The following is a 22294-nucleotide window of genomic DNA, read 5'->3' as shown; positions in this document are numbered from 1 at the left end:
TGCGTCTGAAGGTTAAATTCCAAAATTTAAAGACTTTATTGATCTTTTACTAAGGTGCAGCAAACTAAGAGTGTAAAGAGTAATGCTCAAAATTATAGGAACTCGTCTAATAGAAATTTGATCAAATTTCAACTTTAGGAGGCTGTATTGGGCCGGGCCAGATATGGAACTTAAAGTACACTTTTTCTATCCGCAGCCCACAAACCCATTTCTCTCTCATACTTCCACACTTCCATTTCCCAGCTCCACTTTCACAGGTTACAACTCGTTCTCTCTCTCATGGCGAATCTAGCACGTTTCTCCAACAAAGCCCTAAGAACCGCATACGCAGTAACAAAGCACCATGTACAATCTACACTACCATCATCCGAACGCGCTTTCGCGACGGAGGCAGCGAAATCGATAACTCCGTCGCCGGATCGGGTGAAATGGGACTACAGAGGACAGAGGAAGATAATTCCATTGGGACAGTGGCTTCCGAAGATTGCCGTCGATGCTTACGTGGCGCCTAATGTGGTTCTCGCCGGTCAAGTTCATGTGTGGGATGGGGCTTCCGTTTGGCCGGGTTGTGTCCTCCGGGGAGATCTTAACAAGATCAGCATCGGGTTTTGTTCCAATGTTCAGGAACGGAGTGTTCTTCACGCGGCTTGGTCTTCTCCTACAGGTTAGGGTTTGTTGCAATTTGATTCTTATTCGTTTGTGAGTTTAATCAAAAGGGAATTTCGTTTATACTTTAGGAAAATTGTGGATTCCCTGTCATAGATTATAGTATCAGTTAATTAGAAACTTATCAAATATCTTAGGCTGACTATGTATTAGAACCGAGCGGAATGGAAAATGATGGAATGGAGTGACTGAGCAGAATGTAACATAGATGTGTATTTTTTATAATTTGACTGAACAATACAAATTTGTTCATTCCATTGCGTACACCTCAAATCGGAAGGAATAAAAATTAAAGGATTGAATGGAACAGGATGAAATTGATTCCACCATTTTCCATTCCACTCCTTCAATTATTTACAAATCCAAACAATGAAATCTTATTATTTACTACTCCATTTCATTCCATACCACCAATCCAAACATGCCCTAAGAGAAAAAGAAGAAATATATTTGGTTTAGGGTAGATTGCTTTGACTTATTTGAGCTATTTGAGTGTAACTCCTGAAATAAACTCATGGGATACTCTTTTTGAGAGCTTATGGAAATGGTTTATTATGAAATGTTTATAAGCTATTTTGTTATAGAAATAGCTTATACCTAAACACTTATGACACTTATGTGATAAACGCAACAAGAGTTTAATTAAATTGTTTATCCAAATAGAGTATTAACACAGTGAGTGACCTCTGCAGTGCATCGATAAATTTGAGTCCAGGTTACTTTCCGGCATGAACGAAATAGAGTTAATAGTTTGTTGCAGTTTCATCTATTTTCTTTTGTTATTCCTATTTAGAACCAGTGTTATCAAATTGTGGCGCCATGACCGCTATGGCGGATATACATGGCGGTTTTCAAGCTCGCCGCAATGGTAAATATCAGTCGATATGCGGGTTTTCTCCGCCATAATCCGTTATAATGCCGCCGCAAAGCGACCAGTATGGTGGGATTTTGGCTCTCCGCCATGGACCATCAACAACACTGTTTAGTATACATAACTTACGTTTAGTTATTATTCAAATTGGTTACTTTTTTTCCGGCATGAACGAAATTGACTTAATTTATTGCAATTTCACCAATGTTCTTCTGATATTGCTATTTAGAATACAATTTAAGTTTAGTTATTATTATATCTTAAAAATTTCTTGGTGTTTACAGTTTACTGTGTTGCTGATCCTCTAAATGAACTTGTAGTATTACCTTTATTATTAAGCATATACCCGTGATACATTCTCGTTGGATAGACTAGTTTATGCTATGATATTGGTTTTACACAAGTGTTGTTAAATAGTGGCTATTATGCATATTACCGCTGTAACTTAGGGAAGTTTGAAGAAATCACTATTGTTCTGCAATATGGTATTCAGTACAAAGTGTTGTCAAATTGCGGCTATATCAACCCTATAGCATTTTTGCATAGTAGAACTTGAATAAACTTTTATTTTCCGCTATCTGCAATTGACAACACTGTTATTGGTTTGTTTTACTTGCATGAGGAAGCTTCATCTTGAGACCTCCTCTGTCTCTCTTCAATTGTGTGATTTGTGTCTCTCTTCAATTTTGTTTTTTAACGTTAAATATGTTTTAACTATATTTTTTACGTGAATTTCATTGTAATGACTAAATCCACAAACTATATTAAGGAATAGGTAGATTTGTCTCTGCATTCCATAATTTATACATAAAAAATACTTTCACTAATGACTAGTGATGGTTCACTGATAATGTTTGCAATTCTTTGCAACTTTTTCTTTCTGTTTATTACTCTGCACCCACCTCAATTGAATAGCAAAATCCTCCGTTGTTGAAGAGAGAAGTCTAAAAATGAATGAGATGCTGAAAGAACCACGGCTTATCTGATGTTTGCATTTTTTTAACGACTTGTTTTGTTTATTATTTTCTGCACCTTAATTGAATAGCATAATCCTCCATTGTCTAGGAGAAGAGTAAAAATGAATGACATGTGAAAGAACCTTGCCTCATGTGAAAAATCAGATATATGGTGATACATGGGTAGGGAAAATAAAGGCCCTGATGCCCGACCGACCGTATGCCAGTCTCCAGCAGCAAGCAATACCTACATATTGTCTTTGCATATACATCAGTATTGGAAATTAGAATGTGATATTCATTATAAAGTGGTTTACTTTAAAATGGAGTTGGTGATGGGTATATTACTTCTTTATCATTGTTTACACTTAAATTCATTGTAGCTTTGAAATTCACTCTAAGATTCTTCATAAATGAACGTGGACTATGCTAACTATGATGTATCAATGTATTGCTTATTTATTATTCATGCATTCTTCTGCACAACAGGCCTTCCAGCTGAGACTTCAATTGAGAGGTATGTGACTATTGGGGCATATAGCTTGTTAAGATCGTGCACTATTGAGCCAGAAGTCATTATCGGGCAGCACTCCATCCTCATGGAAGGTTCAGTTGTGGAGACACATGCCATTCTCGAAGCTGGGTCAGTCGTTCCACCGGGAAGGATAATTCCATCTGGTGAACTTTGGGCAGGTAATCCGGCCAAGTTTGTTAGGACTTTGACCCACGAAGAAACCTTAGAAATCCCTAAACTGGCAGTTGCAATTAATGATTTAAGCAGAGATCATTACCATGAATTCCTTCCGTATTCCACAGTATATTTGGAGGTTGAGAAATTTAAGAAGTCGTTGGGTATTTCTATTTGATGCTCTTGTTGTTATTCTTTAATGTATTTGTTAGCTGTACTTTTGCTTGTGAGGAAATAAGAATCTAAAGACAGCAAGTTTTTCTGTTTCCTTTGTGCTCCTTGCTGAAATTATTGGTTGAAGACATCATGTCATGTATAATTGGCTGCTGATAATATGCTAAGAGATGAAATGCATCATTAGTACTTCTGGACATTAATTTTTGCTCCCAATTAGAATGGGTTCACAGTTTCTCCCTTCTTGATTGGAGTTGTAACAAGTCTGTAGTTTTCAATTTCAACAGTCCACTTTAATGGAAACAAACCTATGCCAATATCAATAATTGTTTGGCATAGATTTTACGATTTTAACTTTTGCAAAAAGTTCAATACTGGTTTAATGGTAAAATAAACTGAATGAACCAAAAGATCATCTTCCAACAATAATATTCCATGCATTTTTATAAATTTTTTTGAAATGTTTCCTATATTAAAAAAAGTCTTGTAATTAATATGCTTTGTGTTAAGTCCACAAGAATCACTCATCCCTCATCATACTTACAAGATTATCACTATGATTTCATCCAAGGTAATAATATTATTGATTCTTTAACATTGAACAAACATTCAAGAATTCTCTATCCTTTAACCTATTTTGTTAATTATGATTTGCTTATCAACTTCTCATAAGCTTTATAACTTCTCAGAAGCTTTATTCAGTCGGTGTTTCATCCATTAGAGAACCTCCATCTTATAATGAGACTATAAGGCTATAAGGTTTTGTTTGCGTGTGTTGCGAGAGAAATGAAAGGGAGAGTTTTGGGAAATAGGAAGGATTTAGTGAAAAAAATATAAATATTTTGGGTAGAGGATTTTAGAGGGTTTCATTTTATTTATAACACCAAAAATCCTTTAATATGTGAAACTCAAAAATTGTACTAAAGAAGAGTTTTGGAGGGTCTACATAATTTTTTTAAATATCTTTTAGGTTGTTTTAGGTTGTTATAGTATTATGAAAATTAAAAATATAGTAATGACAATTTTATTATTCTAAACAAAATTATTTTTTCAAAAAATGTCAAATATTTTTCTATATTTTTTAAAATTTTATTTTCGGAAATCTTCTTCTCTCCCATCCAAACTTGCATACAAAACCTAAAGGATTATAATTGGCATAATGCCATTCAATCTGAACTACAATCCTTTTTGGTCAATAATACTTGGGTTCAGATTACTTTAGGCTTTGTTTGCGAATTTGGAGGGGAAGGAATGAGAGGACTTTGGAAACTAGGAAGAATATTTTAGGCTTTGTTTTGCAAGTTTGATGGGGAGGACTTTGAAAAATAGGAAGAATTGAGTGAAAAAAATAAAAAGATTTTGGGTACGAGGGTTTTGGAGGGTTTGATTTTATTTATAAAATCAAAAATCCCATAAAACGGGGAAACTCAAAAATTGTATTGAAAGAGGGTTTTTGGAGGGCTTACATAAAATTTTCAAATATTTTTTGAAAAAATGATTTTGTTTAGAATGATAAAAGAGTTATTATCATTAGTAAATTTTTAATTTTCAGAATACTATAACAACCTAAAAGATATTTGGAAAATTTATGTAAGCCCTCCAAACCCCTCCTTCAATACAATTTTTGAGTTTCCCCACTTTATGGGGATTTTTGGTGTTATGAGTAAACTCAAACCCTCCAAAACCCTCATACCCAAAATCTTTTTATCCTTTTCATCCAATTCTTCCTATTTTCCAAAGCCCTCCCCTCCCTTCCCTTCCAAACTCCCAAACATAGTCTAAGATGGATCTTAGAAAATATAACTTGTGCATGAATCTCCATCTATTTTAAAATATCTATTTATTTACATATGGTTTTATTGATGGTCATTTTTTTATGAATCAAATTTCTTAACATTGGGGAGAGATAACAAATATTTGAAAAAAGAGATAAATTTTAATCAATTATCATTGTCTCATCGTTATCTTCAATCTAAACAATGTGAACTATAGGTTTAAAATATAATTCATTTGTAAAGCACAACAAACCAATAATCAAATTCAAAAGGTGTAACTAATTCATATATATCAACAACTAATGTTCCAATAAAAGTAGATGTACTTGTTAGACAATATCATATTGCAAATTAAGCTCAATCACACTTGAAGCGTAGTAGGTCAGTCAATTCCAAAGATAAAAATCACATTAATTAAAAAAAAAAGTTTAAATATGCTTCTCGTTCATATAAAATATTCATAATTGAATTTTAATCTCTATAAAATTCCTTCGAATAATAGTCATTCTAAAGTTTTTCGTCCACAAAATTTGATCCCTCTTATCTATTTTCTCAAACGGAAGTTGACTTGGATATACATATGACTTTTTTTTATTTAAAAAAATGGCTGAATAATTAATTGTTACATTTGAAACGATTTGGCAAGATGATAAAATGACCTGGATTTAATTAGCATTTATACAATTATGAGATTTAAATTTGTTTAGTTACGTTTTATTAAAAAACCCCCCCCTCTCTCTCTCTCTCTCTCTCTCTCTCTCTCTCTCTCTCTCTCTCTCTCTCTCTCTCTCTCTCTCTCTCTCTCTCTCTCTCTCTCTCTCTCTTCTTCTTCTTCTTCTTCTTCATGCCATCGTCACAAAACTCCATTTGCAATCTCTCTACTTCGTCTATTGTTGCATTAAGCGTATTCCATTATTGTGTTAGCAACTTTGTGACACCAAATTGAAGATTTTTGCATTTGAGAGAAGGAAAAATCATTATCTTTTTGAGGCGTGTGGTTTAATAAAGGGGATGGATCTAGGGTTTAAACATAAGGTTGTGAAAATGTGGTGGAAACATGATGGTGGAATTTTAGAAGATAATCTAAAACCCTTTAGAGTATGCTTGGATTGGTGGTATGGGATGGACTGAATTGAAATAGAGTGGAAACTAATGAGATTTCACTATTTGGATTTGCAAATAATGGATGGAATGGAACATGATGAAATCCATTCCATCCCATTTCGTCCAGTTCTCAGTTTTTGTTTCATCAAGTTTGGGGTGTATGTGATGGAATGATACATTTTTAAATTGGGATGATGGAGATGCACATGAGTTAGCTGCGTATATTGAGAACTATAAATGTGAGGTTGAAATCTACACTGATCGTAAACAAAAAGCAGGGGAGCCAACATTTATGGAGAATGTAAGAGAGAGAAATAAAGGAAAAAAGTGAAGATGGTGTTGAAAGATCTAGTGATTCTAGTGATGAGTCTGACAAGGGTATACATTTTGAAGATGAAGAAGAAGAAAGGATGAATGGATTTGATGCAGGGTTTGATGTGCGTTTTGATAATGGTCAGAAATACAAGTGTTGCAGATGGTGCTGCCACAAGTGAGGCAGTCAACCATAATTTTATCACACCAGAGATGGATATGGAACATATAATACAATAAGAGTAAATGACTGATGAACTTGACAATATAGCTGAAGATGACAGTTGTAATGCTATGTTAAATGTGGTTAGGTTCAATGAGAAGATGAAATTACAAAGGATTTCATTTTTAAGGTTGGAATGAATTTTTTTTCATTGAAGCAATTCAAGAGTGCTATACTAGAGCATAATATTTTGAATGTCATGGATGTAAGATTTGAAAAAATGATGCAGTGAGGTGTAGGGTTTTTTGTAAGGATAAAAATATTGTGACTACATTGTGTTGTGCAATAAGGTTTTAACATCTACAACATTTAGAATTAAGACATCATTTCAGAAACACAAACATGGAAGACAATTTTTTAATAAAAGTGCCAAGTGCCAACGCAGATTGGGTCGCAAATGTCATTGTTGATAGGATGAATAAAAATAACAAGAAGAAGTTGAATGATATAGTTGCAGATGTTAATATGAGGTATGCAATTGAAATCCATAGTTATAGGGCTTTTAAAGCTATGCAACTTGCTAGACCAATAATTTAGAGGAACTCTAGCAAGCAATATGGTTTGCTATGGTCATATGATGTTGAATTGAGGAGGGTTTCACCAGGAAACACTCTCAAGCTCAACATTCAATCCCCAGCTCCAGGATTCTAATCAAGGTTTGAAAGGTGTTACATGTGTTTTTACGGGACAAAGAAATCTCTGAGATTGGCATGTAGACCATTGATTGCATTAGATGGATGTCATATGAAGTACAACTATGGTGGGATATTCTTGATTGCTATTAGGAGAGATCCTACTTATCAATATTCATTTATTGCATTTAGAGTAGTAGAACTCGAATCTAAGACTCTTTGAGCTGGCTTATTAGGCTTCTTCTTGAAGACATTGGTGAAAGTAGATGGTGTTTCATTTCTAACCAACAAAAGGTAGGCCATATTCCTGCTACATGTTGTTAATTACTTGATGATTTGAAAATGAATTATTTTCTTTTTGTTGTAGGGTTTGGTACAGGTATTTGAAGAGAAAATCATAGCCATCATAGGTAAACAATATGATATCAAAGAGGAAGAAGGCCAAGCATGATGTAGTTCATATGAGAAAGAGTGACAGAATTATGAATCTTAAAATAAAATTCATCGTGGGGCTCAGAAAACATCCACAAGATCCATTTGTAATTCCTGAAGAGGATACCTTAGTAGGTGTAAGTGGGAGTGTTAGAGGAATGCAAAGTTGGGGTGAAATTCGCAAGGGCCTATCTCAATTAAGATATTTTCAGAAACTTGAAGCTTGGTAATCTTTTGAAGTTGTACTTTGTCTATGTATTCTGTCAGACACTTGTTATGGTCTATTTTAGATATGCTACAAGCATTAAGCTGCATTTGTCTATGTAATGAACAAAACCATTTATTTGGTTTTGAACAACTTGTTTGTATTAAGCCATATTTTGCACCATCCCTAAACCAAAAGACATTGTGGGGCTTAGAAAACATCCACAAGATCCATTGTAATTTCTAAAGAGGATACCTCAATAGGTGAAAGTGGGAGTGCTAGGAGAATCCAAAATTTGGATGAAATTCATTATCTTAATGAAAATTTTGTCAGAAATTTGAAACTATGGTGATACTTTAAAGTTGTATTTTGTCTATGTATTCTGTCAGATACTTGTTATGGTCTATTTTGGATATGCTACAAGCATTAAACTGTATTTTGTCTATGTAATGAACAAACAATTTATTTGGTTTTGAACAACTTGTTTGTATTAAGCCATATTTTGCATCATCCCTAAAACAAAAGACACCGTGGGGCTTGGAAAACATCCATAAGATCCAGTTGTAATTCTTGAAGAAGATACCTGAATAGGTGAAAGTGAGAGTGATATGAGAATGCAAAGTTGGGATGACATTCGCAAAGGTTTATCTCAATGAAGATATGGTCAAAAACTTAAAGCTGTGGTGATATTTTGAATTTGTATTTTGTCTATGTATTCTATCAGACACTTGTTATGGTCTATTTTGAATATGCCACAAGCATTAAGCTGTATTTTGTCTATGTAATAAACAAAACAATTTATATGGTTTGAAACAACTTGTTTGTATTAAGCCATATTTTGCACCAACCCTAAAACAAAAGACAATATGAGGCATAGAAAACATCCCCAAGATCCAATTGTAATTCTTGAAGAGGATACCTCAATAGATGAAAGTGGGAGTGCTGGGAGAATGCAAAGTTGGGATGAAATTCGCAAGGGTTTATCTCAATGAAGTTGTTGTCATAAACTTGAAGCTAACGTGATATTTTGAAGCTATATTTTTTCTATGTATTTTTTTTAGACACGTCTTATGGTCTATTTTGGAAATGCTACAAACATTATGGTGTATTTTGTCTATGTAATAAACAAAATAATTTATTTGGTTTTGAATAACTTGTTTGTATCAATTCATATTTTGCATAAGTCTTATGTATAACAACTTGTTTATAATGTCATGAATGAATCATATGGTGTTTTTTATTTTGAAATTTTTGTTAATTTTAGCAGTATTAATTGAAAAATGTGGTAGTCTAAAATTAGGAAAAATCATGCCACAATTTCTGTCAAATTTTATTTCATACTCTATCAAAATTGTGCAATAGATTATGCCTTATATAGGCATACCAAAGTAGGCCAAAATTAGGAAAGATTATGCCAAAATTAAGAACCATTTTTTCAGACTTTCTCTAAAAATTAAACCTCACTAATGTTATGAAAGATAAATGCATAGAGAACAAGATGAACAAATAACAACACAAGAATTTAACATGGAAACTTCAAAATAGGATAAAAAAAACTACGACCGTTGTTAAATGACAAACAGAGAATAACACTATGTAAAAATTGTTATAACACATAGACTACCCTCAACCACCTTAAGTCCCAATACACCCGCACTCTCCAAAATAAATATTTAACTATCCCTCACAACATTCTAACACAAAAGTATAAGAGAAAATATAAAAGTCAAATACAAACTTAAAGTGTTTTTGAATGATGCATCTTGTAACGAAAAACTTGAATCTTTTATATAGCCGTGGACTCTCTCTTCCTTTATAAAACTAAGTGATGTGAGATTTCTTCAAAATGTATATTCCTCACCCTTCAATCTTCCTTCTACAGAAATAATTTTATTAGCAAATTCTCCAAAACTCAAAGTTTGCTTCCCATATCTAAAAACATGTTTAATATGCTCATAGGAAGATGGTAGAAACTCTTTGGTTGATGATGTACCAGGAATATTTACAAGAATATTCTTAGCCCAAGACATGCAGATTGTACTCAAAGCTCTCAAATCTAGTTCCTCCCACTTTTCGTTATCCATGTTGAAAATATTTCCTTTCAATGCCTTGTGTAATCCTAATTGTATCTTAATATCTTTGATTTGAATATTCCACAAACCAAAATTGATTCTTCCATTAAATTTATCTAAGCCGATCTTCACTACACTTGAAAAACAACCAAAACCTTTCCTGCAGCAAACCCAACCATACAATTTCTTTTCTAATGTGGAAGATCCGACAAAACTGCAACCACAAAGCATACTAACAAAATTTATACACCACCAAACCAAGGCTCTAATACCAATTGTTAGGAAAAATAAATGCATAGATAAAAATATGAACACAATAACATCACAAGAATTTAACATAGAAACTCTAAAACAGGAGAAAAAACCACGACTGTTGTCAAATAACAACCAGAGAATAACACTATGTAAAAACTGTTACAACACATAGACTACTTTAAACTATCTCAATGTCCCAATACATTTGCACTCTCCAAAGCAAATTTTTAACTACCCGTCACAACACTCTAACACAAGAGTATAAGAGAAAAATATAAAAGTCAAATACAAACTTAAAGTGCTTTTGACTGATACATCTTATAACGAAGAACTGGATCCTTTATATAACCTTGGACTCCCTCTTCCGTTATAAAACTAAGCAATTTGAGACTTCTTCAACATGTATATTTTTACCCAACCTCAACAAGTAAGGCTAAATTTAATCAACATTATATGATTGCTATATCACAAACACCATATCTCCATTATAAAATAATCATTACATTTAGATGGTTGCATTAAACAATAACTAATCAACAACTTTGAAAAACACTAACATGACTTTCCTTTAACAATTACAATTAACTACAAGGTATATGTTAACCAATAGATTAACTACAAAACATAACAACTCCAATTTCACAACATAAGCCTCTAAATTCTATTTTCTTTGCAGCTTCTTATTCTTCTTCTTTGAAGCTTCATTCAACTCTTCCAATAGTTCCATAGCTTCCAAATACTTTAACTTGTTCACATCTACATTTCTAACACCTTTAACATCTTATGCTTCAACCAAATATTCATCCCAAATGAATATACAACATGTACCATCACCCTGCCAAAATGGACATCTCTAGACGGGCTTTCCTTTATTACAACCATTCTTGCAATAGTAGGACACCATACGATCTTCATACTCAAACTTTCTTATTGGCCGGTTTTTCAAAGATGAGGAAGACATAAAAATGCGCTTTGTACCCCTTAATTTGGAAGACGACTCGAAACAATATTTGATTTAAATGTTGGGAGAGTAACTTAGTTGAGCTTCTGCGATTGAGATAGAAGGAGACAAAGAAGAATTAGGTTAAGAAAAGAACATATCGTATTTTCCCAAACGATGCTACACTTTAATGTGAAAGATTAATATTTTGTTAAAAAATTGTCATTTGTACATTCTTGTCTAGTTCCGTTAGAAGAAGTAGACGATATTGACCAAAATTATGGACATAAAACTTTATGAGGACCATTATTCAAAGGAAATTTTAAAGGGACTAAAATAATTAATCCAGACTACTCTTGAATGGATCCCACAAAACACAAATCCTTAATCTACACTACTATTGAATGGTACTCCCCATTAACATGGTAGAGAAATCAATTGAAGCTAATCCTAGATGAAGTAAAATAGTGAAGACCATTTTCTTCCTACACAAGTCTTATCAAATGGATCCTACAACTAAGTTACTTGATTGTAAGATTGATGTTCATCAATGGAAAATTGTCGATGATTATCCTCCCAGTCTAAAAATCCTAAAAGAATTAATGGAGTATGTTTGCTTCGTTAACCTCCATGAACCATAGAACATGAATGACAATATAACTTGCATAAGTTATTAAAAGTTCAAAAGCCTAAAAATTGGAGAAAGCTCCGCTCAAGCGACACAACAAAAATCAGAGTCTCCAATGGAAGCTGAATTCTTAGAAGGAGACGTGGAAGAAGCTCATAGATAAATGATGGACCACACTTACATGATGGATGACATCTGGGAGCATGAGTCATTCAAATTTGGAGATTGTTTTTCTGAAGGAAACTTATTCGATCAAAATATGTCCCCATCTCATGAACTCATCTGCAAAGATTGATGTGGATAGCTACCCACTTTGTATAATAGGCGTGGCTACGAATAGTGTTATTATGTGGACATACACCCACTTTGTGTAATAGGCGTGAATATGAATAATGTTATTTTATTTTTCTTTTGAAAAAGTAGTCAAAAGTATATTTGCCACTTGATAAGGCATTCCAATAATGCTTTATTCACTGTTGGATTTTCTGTCTTTTATGTTTCTCTCTGGCTATAAAAGAGGATGATTTTATCATATTTGGGCAAAAGCAAATGACATAAAACCTTGTGTGCTTATATTCTAAACATGTTCTAAGAATGTTTTCCTTCTCTCTAAAAATTTTAATTCCCACGTTCTCATCATAGATACCCCATTAAGATGCAAGTATGCACTACACTTGCCTCAAAAATGAAGATCATGTGTATCAGAAAACATCTAACCAACGATCCATGCCACGGTCCTTGCTATTATAAGATATCAATTTTAATTGTATCTGGTGCACTATGTAAGTCCAAAGGATTGACAGTAACGGTGTTATACGATGCGATTGCGATTGAGACAAATTTCATGATATATGAGGCTCCGGCCAACGTGGTATTAGAACCTTGCCCAACAAAGAGGGGTTTGCATATTGTATGAACATGAGAATGATAAGACTTTTATTTTAGTGTAAAGAAATAATTTATATTATTTTAATAAAATAATATACCTATTAAGAGTTGATATTTTCATTTACAAAAAGTGAGAGTTATTTTCTTTCTTTTTTTTCTTCTTCCTATTTTTAGTATTTGTATATATTAAACAAAAAAATTTAAGAGTAATATTATCATTATTTCAATATAAATATTTGAAAACTGAAAATATAAAAAAATGAAAATATCATACTATTTCTGAAACAAAAATGTAAAAGTAAAAAAGACTTTTCCACAGCTCAATCTTTTATCTAACCATTATTACGTGTCTTGACTCTACTTTTTTCCAGAACTAAGACAATAATGTGATTGTGAATAGTGGATAGTATAAATATACTGTAGCAACCTTGTCGGTTATAAAACGTTAAAAAAAAAAAAATTCGCCATTCTTTCTTAAAATCTACTTATATGTTTATTTATTTATTGTGGACATATTTATTTTATAATAATTTTGTTTGCTTCATCTTTCTTTTAATATAAACTAGATTAAAATACAAATCATACACATTGTAAATTAGTTTTTATTCGTTTGATGATAAATTTTAATTATATTAGAATTTTAATTATTCTTTTAATTTATTTTCAATTATAATTAAAATAACAATATAAATTGATCAGATATAAAAGATATATTTTAAAATCAAATGTTAAAATCAACAAAAAATTTAACATATTATTATTCTTTGTTTGTACAATAGAAAAATATTATACCATCTAATTTTTAAATAAAAATAAACTAAAACTATTTTAGAAGTACTATATTAAAAAGGTATACCAAACTTCTTTTCTCTCATTTTTATAATTAAAAAATGTATTAAAGTTTCTTTTCTCTTAATTTTATGTTTAAAAAACTATTGCAATACAAATATAAATAGGGTTTTATAAATTTTATGAAAATAATTTATATTAAAATTAGTATTTAAATGTTATGTTAAACTATTTTTTTGGTTGTCGGGATTTGAACCTACGTCCTTTTGGTTTAGCTTATTGAAATGTGAAGATAAATTTTGAAAGGTGTTATGTAAAAATATTGATGATGTGACACAAATGAAGATAAAATTACAGCATAAAGATTTACAGTTCTGATTTGATATATTATAAATAAATAAATAGATATCTAGTTGATCACCCCTAAATTTTAGTTCAATTTGCGATATTGTTAGTTTCAATGTTCTTAATAGGATTTGAATTTGGAACTATATGTGTGAATTTTTAGTATTTTATAATTATTTATTGATAAAAAGTTTAGTTGATAAAAAAATTATCTAAATTTAAATATGTTCTTAAATTACTAGATATAATGTAGATATTGTACATACAAGAAAGTCCTTGTCATGTTTTAGGCTTACATTGTTTTGAACAACTATAAATTAGAAAGTAAATAAACAATCAATGGTTGAGTAATTTACTAGTAAAATATATTTTTCTTGTTGAATGGTTCAAAGAAGTCATATGGTTCAGAGGTACGAGTGAGGAGTTAAGATTCACTCAAGAATGTATGAATGCATATTATGATAGTAAAATTGTCAATCACTTGACTAATCATCATATTATGCTTCAAAAGGTGGTTTTAGAAGAGAGTCTACAGATGTGTTCACCAAATCATTGCTTATATCAAGGTTCAAGTATTGCATAGACTGATCAAGTTTGTTAAAGAGTGATTTAAGCTTTGTAGAGAATAATTAGGTCGTTAGTGGTTGATATAATATCACCTTAGGTTTCAAGCTAAAGTGGAGAATTAAAGAAGTATGCCTCAAAATCTCAAATAATTCAACAAAAAAATTTAATTTTTCTACACTGTTAAGCGTGCGTGGCATCGGTATTTGACGTTGAGTGCATTTTAGGTCTACAAAATTGAATTTCAGCCCTTTAATAATGCAATTCTCCGTCATTTTGTTGCATGTGTTGCGTGAGATCTTAATTATAGAAACTTAGAGAGACAAATGGAAATGATTCTTAGCATTCATTGTTCTAAGAATTGAAATATTTTTAAAAATATCTATGGGATTGAAAAAAACTTCTAAACACTTTGATTTTGTGTGATGTATATATTAAGAGGAGAATTGATTGTATAAAACACTTGAGTATAAAATAGGAGATGTTCTTATAATTTTTGAACATTATTTTCTTGTATCTCATCTTATAATTTTGTAATAACTTTGAAGTATAGAGAATCAGCAAACTCCTCTTTCTTTTAGAATATATTGATTTGATCGAGTTTGATATCTTTTAAATTAGATTGATTTGATCGATCTGAAAAAAAACCATTTATGGGTTTACTAGTCTTTTATTTTATCCATGTTTATGTGGATTATTTGCTAACAATATTTAGCATACTAATTTTTTTTTATATAATTTATTTTACTTGTCATTATTCTTTATCTCACTCATGCACCTATCATCATTTTGTGTTACTCATTTGACAAAATATATTTGTACTATACAATTTGAATGATTCTTATTATACCTGAAGAGACGATCACATTTTATAAAGAATGCTTCTTATAAGGATATTTGGCATGTAGTTCAAATTGATATTGAGACAAGATTATTCAATTTAAATCAATAGTAATATGGTTTACTTTCGGTGGCTATATATATATATATATATATATATATATATATATATATATATATATATATATATATATATATATATATATATATATATATATATATATATATATATATATATATATATATATATATATATATATATATATATATATATATATGATTGATACAAAAAATTCAATCCGCTTTATTTTGGATCAATTTTTAAAAATTTAAAGGGAATTTTTCATTCCACCCATATAGGTGAAAAACATTTTTGAAAACTCCAAAATATCTTTCGAATATGCATATCTGAAGGCACCCAAAATTTTAATTTTTTTATTATTTTACTTTAAAAAAAATTTATTTATAATATATTTATAATATAATTAAAGTGAATTATTATTAATAAATAATAATTTAAATACAAATGGTTATAAATAAAAAATAAAGAGATTAAATAAAATTTTAATTTTATAATAATTTATTTGTCACATATCATAAAAATAATTAAAATTAAAATTTGAGATAAGTCAAAAGTAATTATAAAAAAAGTTAATATAAAGTAAAATTTATAATATTAATAGGAGGATATGTTTAACATGATATGTTTTCTATATGAGTAATGTTATTTAGTACGAAAAAAAATTGAAGAACAAATGCAAAAATGTACACATGTCATTATTTTAGACTATAATTTTTAATTTATTTTAAATTTAATTTCTTATTTAATTGGGATCATGGGGTGGTGGTGATAATGAATGGTTGAGATTATTCTTGTCTTTCTTATTTTCACATTTTCTTAACAATAAGCATTTTCCTTTCTATATTAGGGCATATCTAGTGAGAATGAATAAGTTATATAAGAATGTGAGAATGAATAAGAACCATTAGATTTAAAAATGAATGGTTGAGATTAAATTGTGATCTTCACTAAATCATAAAGAAAAATTATTAATCAAATTTTAAAAACTATCTTTTAATCACAACCATTAAATATAAATCCAAAATCCAATAGTTGTTATTACATTCTTACTTCTCATATAACTTATCCATTCCATTCTGATATATATATATATATATATATATATATATATATATATATATATATATATATATATATATATATATATATATATATATATATATATATATATATATGTATATATATATATATATATATATATATATATATATATGTATATATATATATATATATGTATATATATATATATATATATATATATATATATATATATATATATATATATATATATATATATATATATATATATATATATAATTTAATTTAAAAATAAAATCTAAACAGATTTTTTTTTTTTAAAAACAAACACATCCCAATAATGTTATTTTTTTAAACTAATATTATTTAAAATCGGTTTAAATTTGAACATTTTTATTTATAATTGCTTGTTAAGAGCTTCCACCTTAATTTTCAAGGTCTTAACCCTACTTTGTTTTGTGTCACTTTTTTATTCATAGGGAGGGAGTGGATGAGGTCTTCAAACTTCTTTAACATTCAAAATAAATCAGTTGAATGTCCAATCCATTTTTACTTCACATTCAGAATTTAGTTCCTCAAACACACGAAACATGTTATTCTTAAACGATAATACATAGTAGTCCATTACATTCATGCATTAAAGACACATACAAATTAAGAATTCAGAACTAGTACACAAATTAAGGTAACAGCATCCTTATAACAACAAAATAAATAAAATCCTCTAATAATAATTCTAATCCCATTGAAAAGGATATAATGGAGGAGGAGCATCATTATTATCTCCCTGAGAATGAGACTCATTAGATCCCATATTATAAATGGATGAACAATGACCAGTCTGATCATTTGGACCCAAAACATGGTCCACAGACCCCAAGCTATGATCATGCAAACTCAAACCTAAGGGTTGCATAAAAGATGAATGAATAGTATTATTCACCATCTGATGATGATGATGATGATCATGTGTCTGTGATGATACTACGGGTAGCGGCGGTGATGACAGAAGAGAGAGAGCACAAGAAGCGTTGCTGTTATTGTTGTTGCTGCTGTTGCTGTCGCAAATCATTTTGTATCTTTCTGAAAAAGGGTTTGTCCTGGTAAAAGATGGATTCATGGAAGAAGATGAAAGATGTTGCTGATGGCTTTGGTGGTTAGTAGCTTGATGAATGAATGATGATGATGATGATGATGATAGTTGCTTCCCTTGTTTGTATGTGTTGTTGGTTGATAGAGAGGATGTTCCTAGGAAAAGGTCTTGTTTTGGGACAAGATGGGGGTGCATTTGTTGTTGGTGTTGGGTATGGAGTCTAACATCTGTTCCACCCCAAGTAGGGTTCATCATAGCAGTTGAAGGGTATATATGTGAACTTGAGAAGGGTAACAGCTGGGTTCCTGATCAAAATACATAGTAGTAAACTTATAAAATCAGTTTAACATTTATAATTCAAAGACAACTAAATTAGAAAAACTTATGAGAACAATGTAAAACCTAAATTTAAGAGGCAAAACAATGTGATTAAGGGTTGATGAAGTTTGAGGAATAAAAAGACTCATGAAAGAGAAAAATATATATATTTGTATATAAATAAATAGCATTTTCCTATATAAAATTAAAAGGAATTTCAACCATTAATATTCTTGATAATTTTCCTATATTCCTTATATTAGGAAAAACCCTATTTATTTCACACTACTTAAAAGAAGTAGATGGATGGATTAATAATTTATTTATTTTTGACAACTATTTTAGTGGCTGTGATTTCGCGCTTTAGAGTTGAATAAATAAGATGTTTCGGATTCAAATCCGCACTCTCACAATTTAATATGTCCCTGCACAACTATCAACTATGAATTAATAATTTATAATTATTATTTGCAAGTAGATCAATACATTATACTCTTTCCAGTCTCAAATATAAATAAAAATTAGTAAAAAATTTGATATATTTAGTCTAAAATTTAAACAAGATACATCAAATTTTTTTAACAAATTTTTATTTATATTTGAGGCCAAAGTAATGTATGTAAGCTTAGCATCTTTTTTGGTTTTTATTGATACTATAGTAGTATCACTTACCTTTGATTTTGTGTTTAGCAGACAGATTTTCTAAAAACAGGATGAAATTTTTGTAACTGTTAGTAGAAACAAAATACTAGAAACAATTAACTACACATTCAAATCTATGTTTCACATGTACACCAAAAAAACAAGGTCTAAAAATGTAAAGAAAAATCCAAATGATGCAAGAATTATTGAAGCAAATAGAGAGACAATAGTAGCCAGTATAGAAACGACAGTCTAGTTTAGCTTGTTTGAAAAGCTAAAAAAACCTTTTGTGTGTGTACTGACACAGTGACATGTTTGTTGTTTTAGTGATGACCACTAGATTGTCACAAACATAGCAAAAATAAGTGGACCAAATAAAGGATAGTAGATAGAAGCATGGTGAAGTGTAGCTATAGGTGTAGCTATAGGCAACAAATGAATTATGTAATTGTGTGTTATTTTGTTACTCTTTTAAGATGTTTGTACCTATGTGGGGATCCTCAGCAATTGTCTGCTCTAAATCTAGACAATTATTGGGTCCACTTATTTTGATGTTGAGTTTGAAACTAACCTTGGTAATTGGACAAAAAGCTACTAGATCGACTTATAGCTTCTGCTTGTGGCTTTCTTCTTCTTCTGTTGTGACCATCTAGACGTTTTCTGCAACTCCTTTTTCCTTCATCAAATTCTTCAAGTGAATGGAACCTACACATTTCAAGATTCATTATTCAAACAACTCCAATCATGTTTATCAAGACGGTTTTTTTAGGTTTTAGACTGTGCAAGGCAGATTACCGCACAGACATAAAATTTAACATGTTTATATTGTTACTAAAAAAACTTCATAAAATATTTGTCATGATTTAAATACGAAAAAATAAGTTCTTTATTTATTTGATTTTCAATACAACAAAAATAAAATTTCTATTTGATTTTCACACTTAAATTTTAATTAATTTACACAGGGTATTCGAAAACTTACTAGGACTCTAATGTCTATATATCAAGTTCTAAATGTCACAATAATTGAGTAAATGATTAGTCAATATCATTTTCACTACATTAATAAGAGAATATACTATTATGATTTAAATAGATCTCTCAAGTTAGATTATGTTTGATAAATAAAAGTTTAGATGAAGGAAGGTTCAACCATCTGTGATCCTTGATCTAAATTTTGTTAACTAAAGTAACAGTTAACAAGTGTTTTAATAAGGGCTTATCTTAATTAATAAATAAGTGTTTTCTAGTTAGTAGGTTTTTTGATTGAGATTATTCTTTTATTTTTTGTTAAGGATATATTGTGTTTTATCTCTTCTTGACTAAACTAAGATGCTAAAAAAACATCACTTGTGAAATTTACATGAATAATGCACATAATTTAGTTGTCAAACAAATTCATTAGCAATCTAGAGTGAAAATAAAACAATTTCATGACATAGCAAAACACATAAACTTAACCATCTTTAGTCCGACTTCACTTATTTATCACTCAACTCCGAATCATCAGAATCTTCTTTTTAATCGGACTTCATTTATTTATAAGCGAACTCCGAATTACCAAAATCTTCCTTTTAATAAGACTTAAGTTATTTATAAGCGAACTCCGAAATACCATAATTTAATTTCTATAAATTTAAGATAAAATATTAAGGAATAAAGAAAAATTCACCTGCTACATTGTTGGCAGAACCTTTGTTTATGTCCACCAATAGTGACCTGAGCAGTCTTAGAATGAAGTTCACAAACCTTATGGCGTCTATGATAGTCTCTACAAATACTAAGATCAGCTTGACAACCATCAACTAGACATGAAACTATATGAGTTCCATTGTTAATAGCTCTAGCTCTCTTAGACGAGCCCGAAGTCGAAGACGACGAAGATGCCATTTTCGAAACTCCTCCACCTCCACCAACACCACCACCAGTAACAACATCTTTGGATTTTGATGATTCAGTACTAGAATTTCCAACTTGACCAAGTTTCAAGTCAACAGAAAATTCCCCTTTTGTTGTTCTATAATCTCCAAATCCATAACTCCTTGAACCATCCATTGTTGTTTCTATGTTGTTTAAGGTTCCTTGTTCCATTTCAGTTAAATCCCATGAAGGTGCTTTCAAATTGTTCCACTCCATAACACAACAACACAAGATGCTTCTAAATAGCATTAACAACAACAAAAAACAATATAAAATTAGTATATTAAAAAAACAACAACATTGGACTAGACAGTTACAAAAATAACTCTAATTAAGTATTCCCTCTGGCCTTAATTATAAGCAAATATTCTCTTTTTAGATTCATTGAGTAATGAATGTATCTGGTCTTTTATGTAGACCAGATACATTCATTACTCAATGAATCTAAAAAGAGAATATTTGCTTATAATTCAGGCCGGAGGGAGTATATGTCACAGAGAAACAACATTGGAGTTAAAATTCAGCAAGATATTTAAAGTGGAAAAAATAGTTTTTTTTTTTTTATAATAAATTGAAAGACATATAAAAAATAGGCACTTCCTATGCAAACATAATAGACATTGGCTTGTCCTTATTAAGAAAAAGAGAGTGTGAGAGAGAAGAAGAAACCTGCACCAAATAGATTTGAAGAAAAAAAAACATGAAACATAATTAATGGAAAAATATTATAGAATCCAAGTTGAGAGAGTTCCAAGGAAAGTGGAAGTTGCAATTAAGATATCACAAATATTATAGGATAATGAAGGAACTACATGTTATTATATATATAAAAGAATAAGAAAAATCATGTACAAAAAAGGTAAGAAAAATTGTAAAAAATAAAGGTAAGAAAAGGAACTAATTAAATATAATTGAATGAAGAAGGAAGATGCTTTACCAGATTAGATATTTCATTTTTTTCTCAAAATAAATAAATAAATGAATAAATAAATAAAAAGAAAGAGAAAGAGAGAGAGGATTTGAAACCCTACCTTATTAGGGAGATGAAATTTGTGGATTTAAGAAGAGAGTAAAAAATGTATATGTAATGAAGAGGAAACTGAAAGTTGGGGGAGAAAAGAGAGAGAGAAGAAGATGAATGAAAGATAGAAAGGGTGTGTTATGTTTTAAACTAGTTAATTTTTTACTAGAAATAGGGGTTTGTGAAGCTTGAGAAAGGAAAGAAAGAAGATAATTGTGATAATAAGGACAGGCTGTTGGTTGCTTTCAACTTTTAATAATAGTCAGGAAAAGACAAGTACAAAGAAAGAATGGATGCTCATGACAAAGCAAGCATATGGAATTGTGTTTCACATTTCATAGCATGTCTTCTCCTAAGGTTTTTTTCTCTCTTTATTTTTATTAATGATCATTTTATACTGTTTACTTGGAATTTGGTCATGGAAGCCTGCAAATGTAGAGTGTAGCCCACCTTCCTTGAAGCCACAGTGGGGAACAAAACAAAACACTTCCAATTTCTAGATGACAAATTTGTAAAAATGATTTCCACTTTTATGTTTATTTACTAAAATTGATTTTATTTTATTTTAGTAATTATTTAATAGATACAAAATGTTCATTTAAATTTATCTTTTTTATTTAAAAAGTTGGCATTAGCAAAATAGATATTAGTTTTCAACTTTTATATATATATATATATATATATATATATATATATATATATATATATATATATAAAAGTTGCAAACTAATATCTATTTTGTGTAAGACAATTTTTTTATATGGTTACATTGTTGTCGTCCTCATTGCTACCTAAAAGCGCCGACAACCTCTGAGACCCAC

At 30.2% G+C, this 22294-nt stretch overlaps 2 protein-coding genes across 2 annotated transcripts; one reads left to right on the top strand and one right to left on the bottom strand.

Moving 5' to 3' along the window:
* Positions 1 to 202: 202 nt before the first annotated feature.
* Positions 203 to 3590, top strand: LOC131603594 (gamma carbonic anhydrase-like 2, mitochondrial). Its single transcript, XM_058875959.1, has 2 exons — positions 203 to 664; positions 2983 to 3590. Exons 1-2 carry the CDS (start codon positions 280 to 282, stop codon positions 3357 to 3359), a joined length of 762 nt encoding a protein of 253 aa, XP_058731942.1. The 5' UTR covers positions 203 to 279; the 3' UTR covers positions 3360 to 3590.
* Positions 3591 to 16912: 13322 nt separating this feature from the next.
* On the bottom strand, positions 16913 to 21811 carry LOC131608012 (squamosa promoter-binding-like protein 13A). Its single transcript, XM_058879956.1, has 4 exons — positions 21484 to 21811; positions 20205 to 20690; positions 19104 to 19237; positions 16913 to 17877 (listed from the first exon to the last, which is right to left on the bottom strand). Exons 2-4 carry the CDS (start codon positions 20666 to 20668, stop codon positions 17216 to 17218), a joined length of 1260 nt encoding a protein of 419 aa, XP_058735939.1. The 5' UTR covers positions 20669 to 20690; positions 21484 to 21811; the 3' UTR covers positions 16913 to 17215.
* Positions 21812 to 22294: the final 483 nt, after the last annotated feature.

This window comes from Vicia villosa, linkage group LG5, assembly GCF_029867415.1.
Source record: "Vicia villosa cultivar HV-30 ecotype Madison, WI linkage group LG5, Vvil1.0, whole genome shotgun sequence".
NCBI classification, from domain to species: domain Eukaryota; kingdom Viridiplantae; phylum Streptophyta; class Magnoliopsida; order Fabales; family Fabaceae; genus Vicia; species Vicia villosa.
This window is presented reverse-complemented; position numbering and strand designations above follow the sequence as displayed.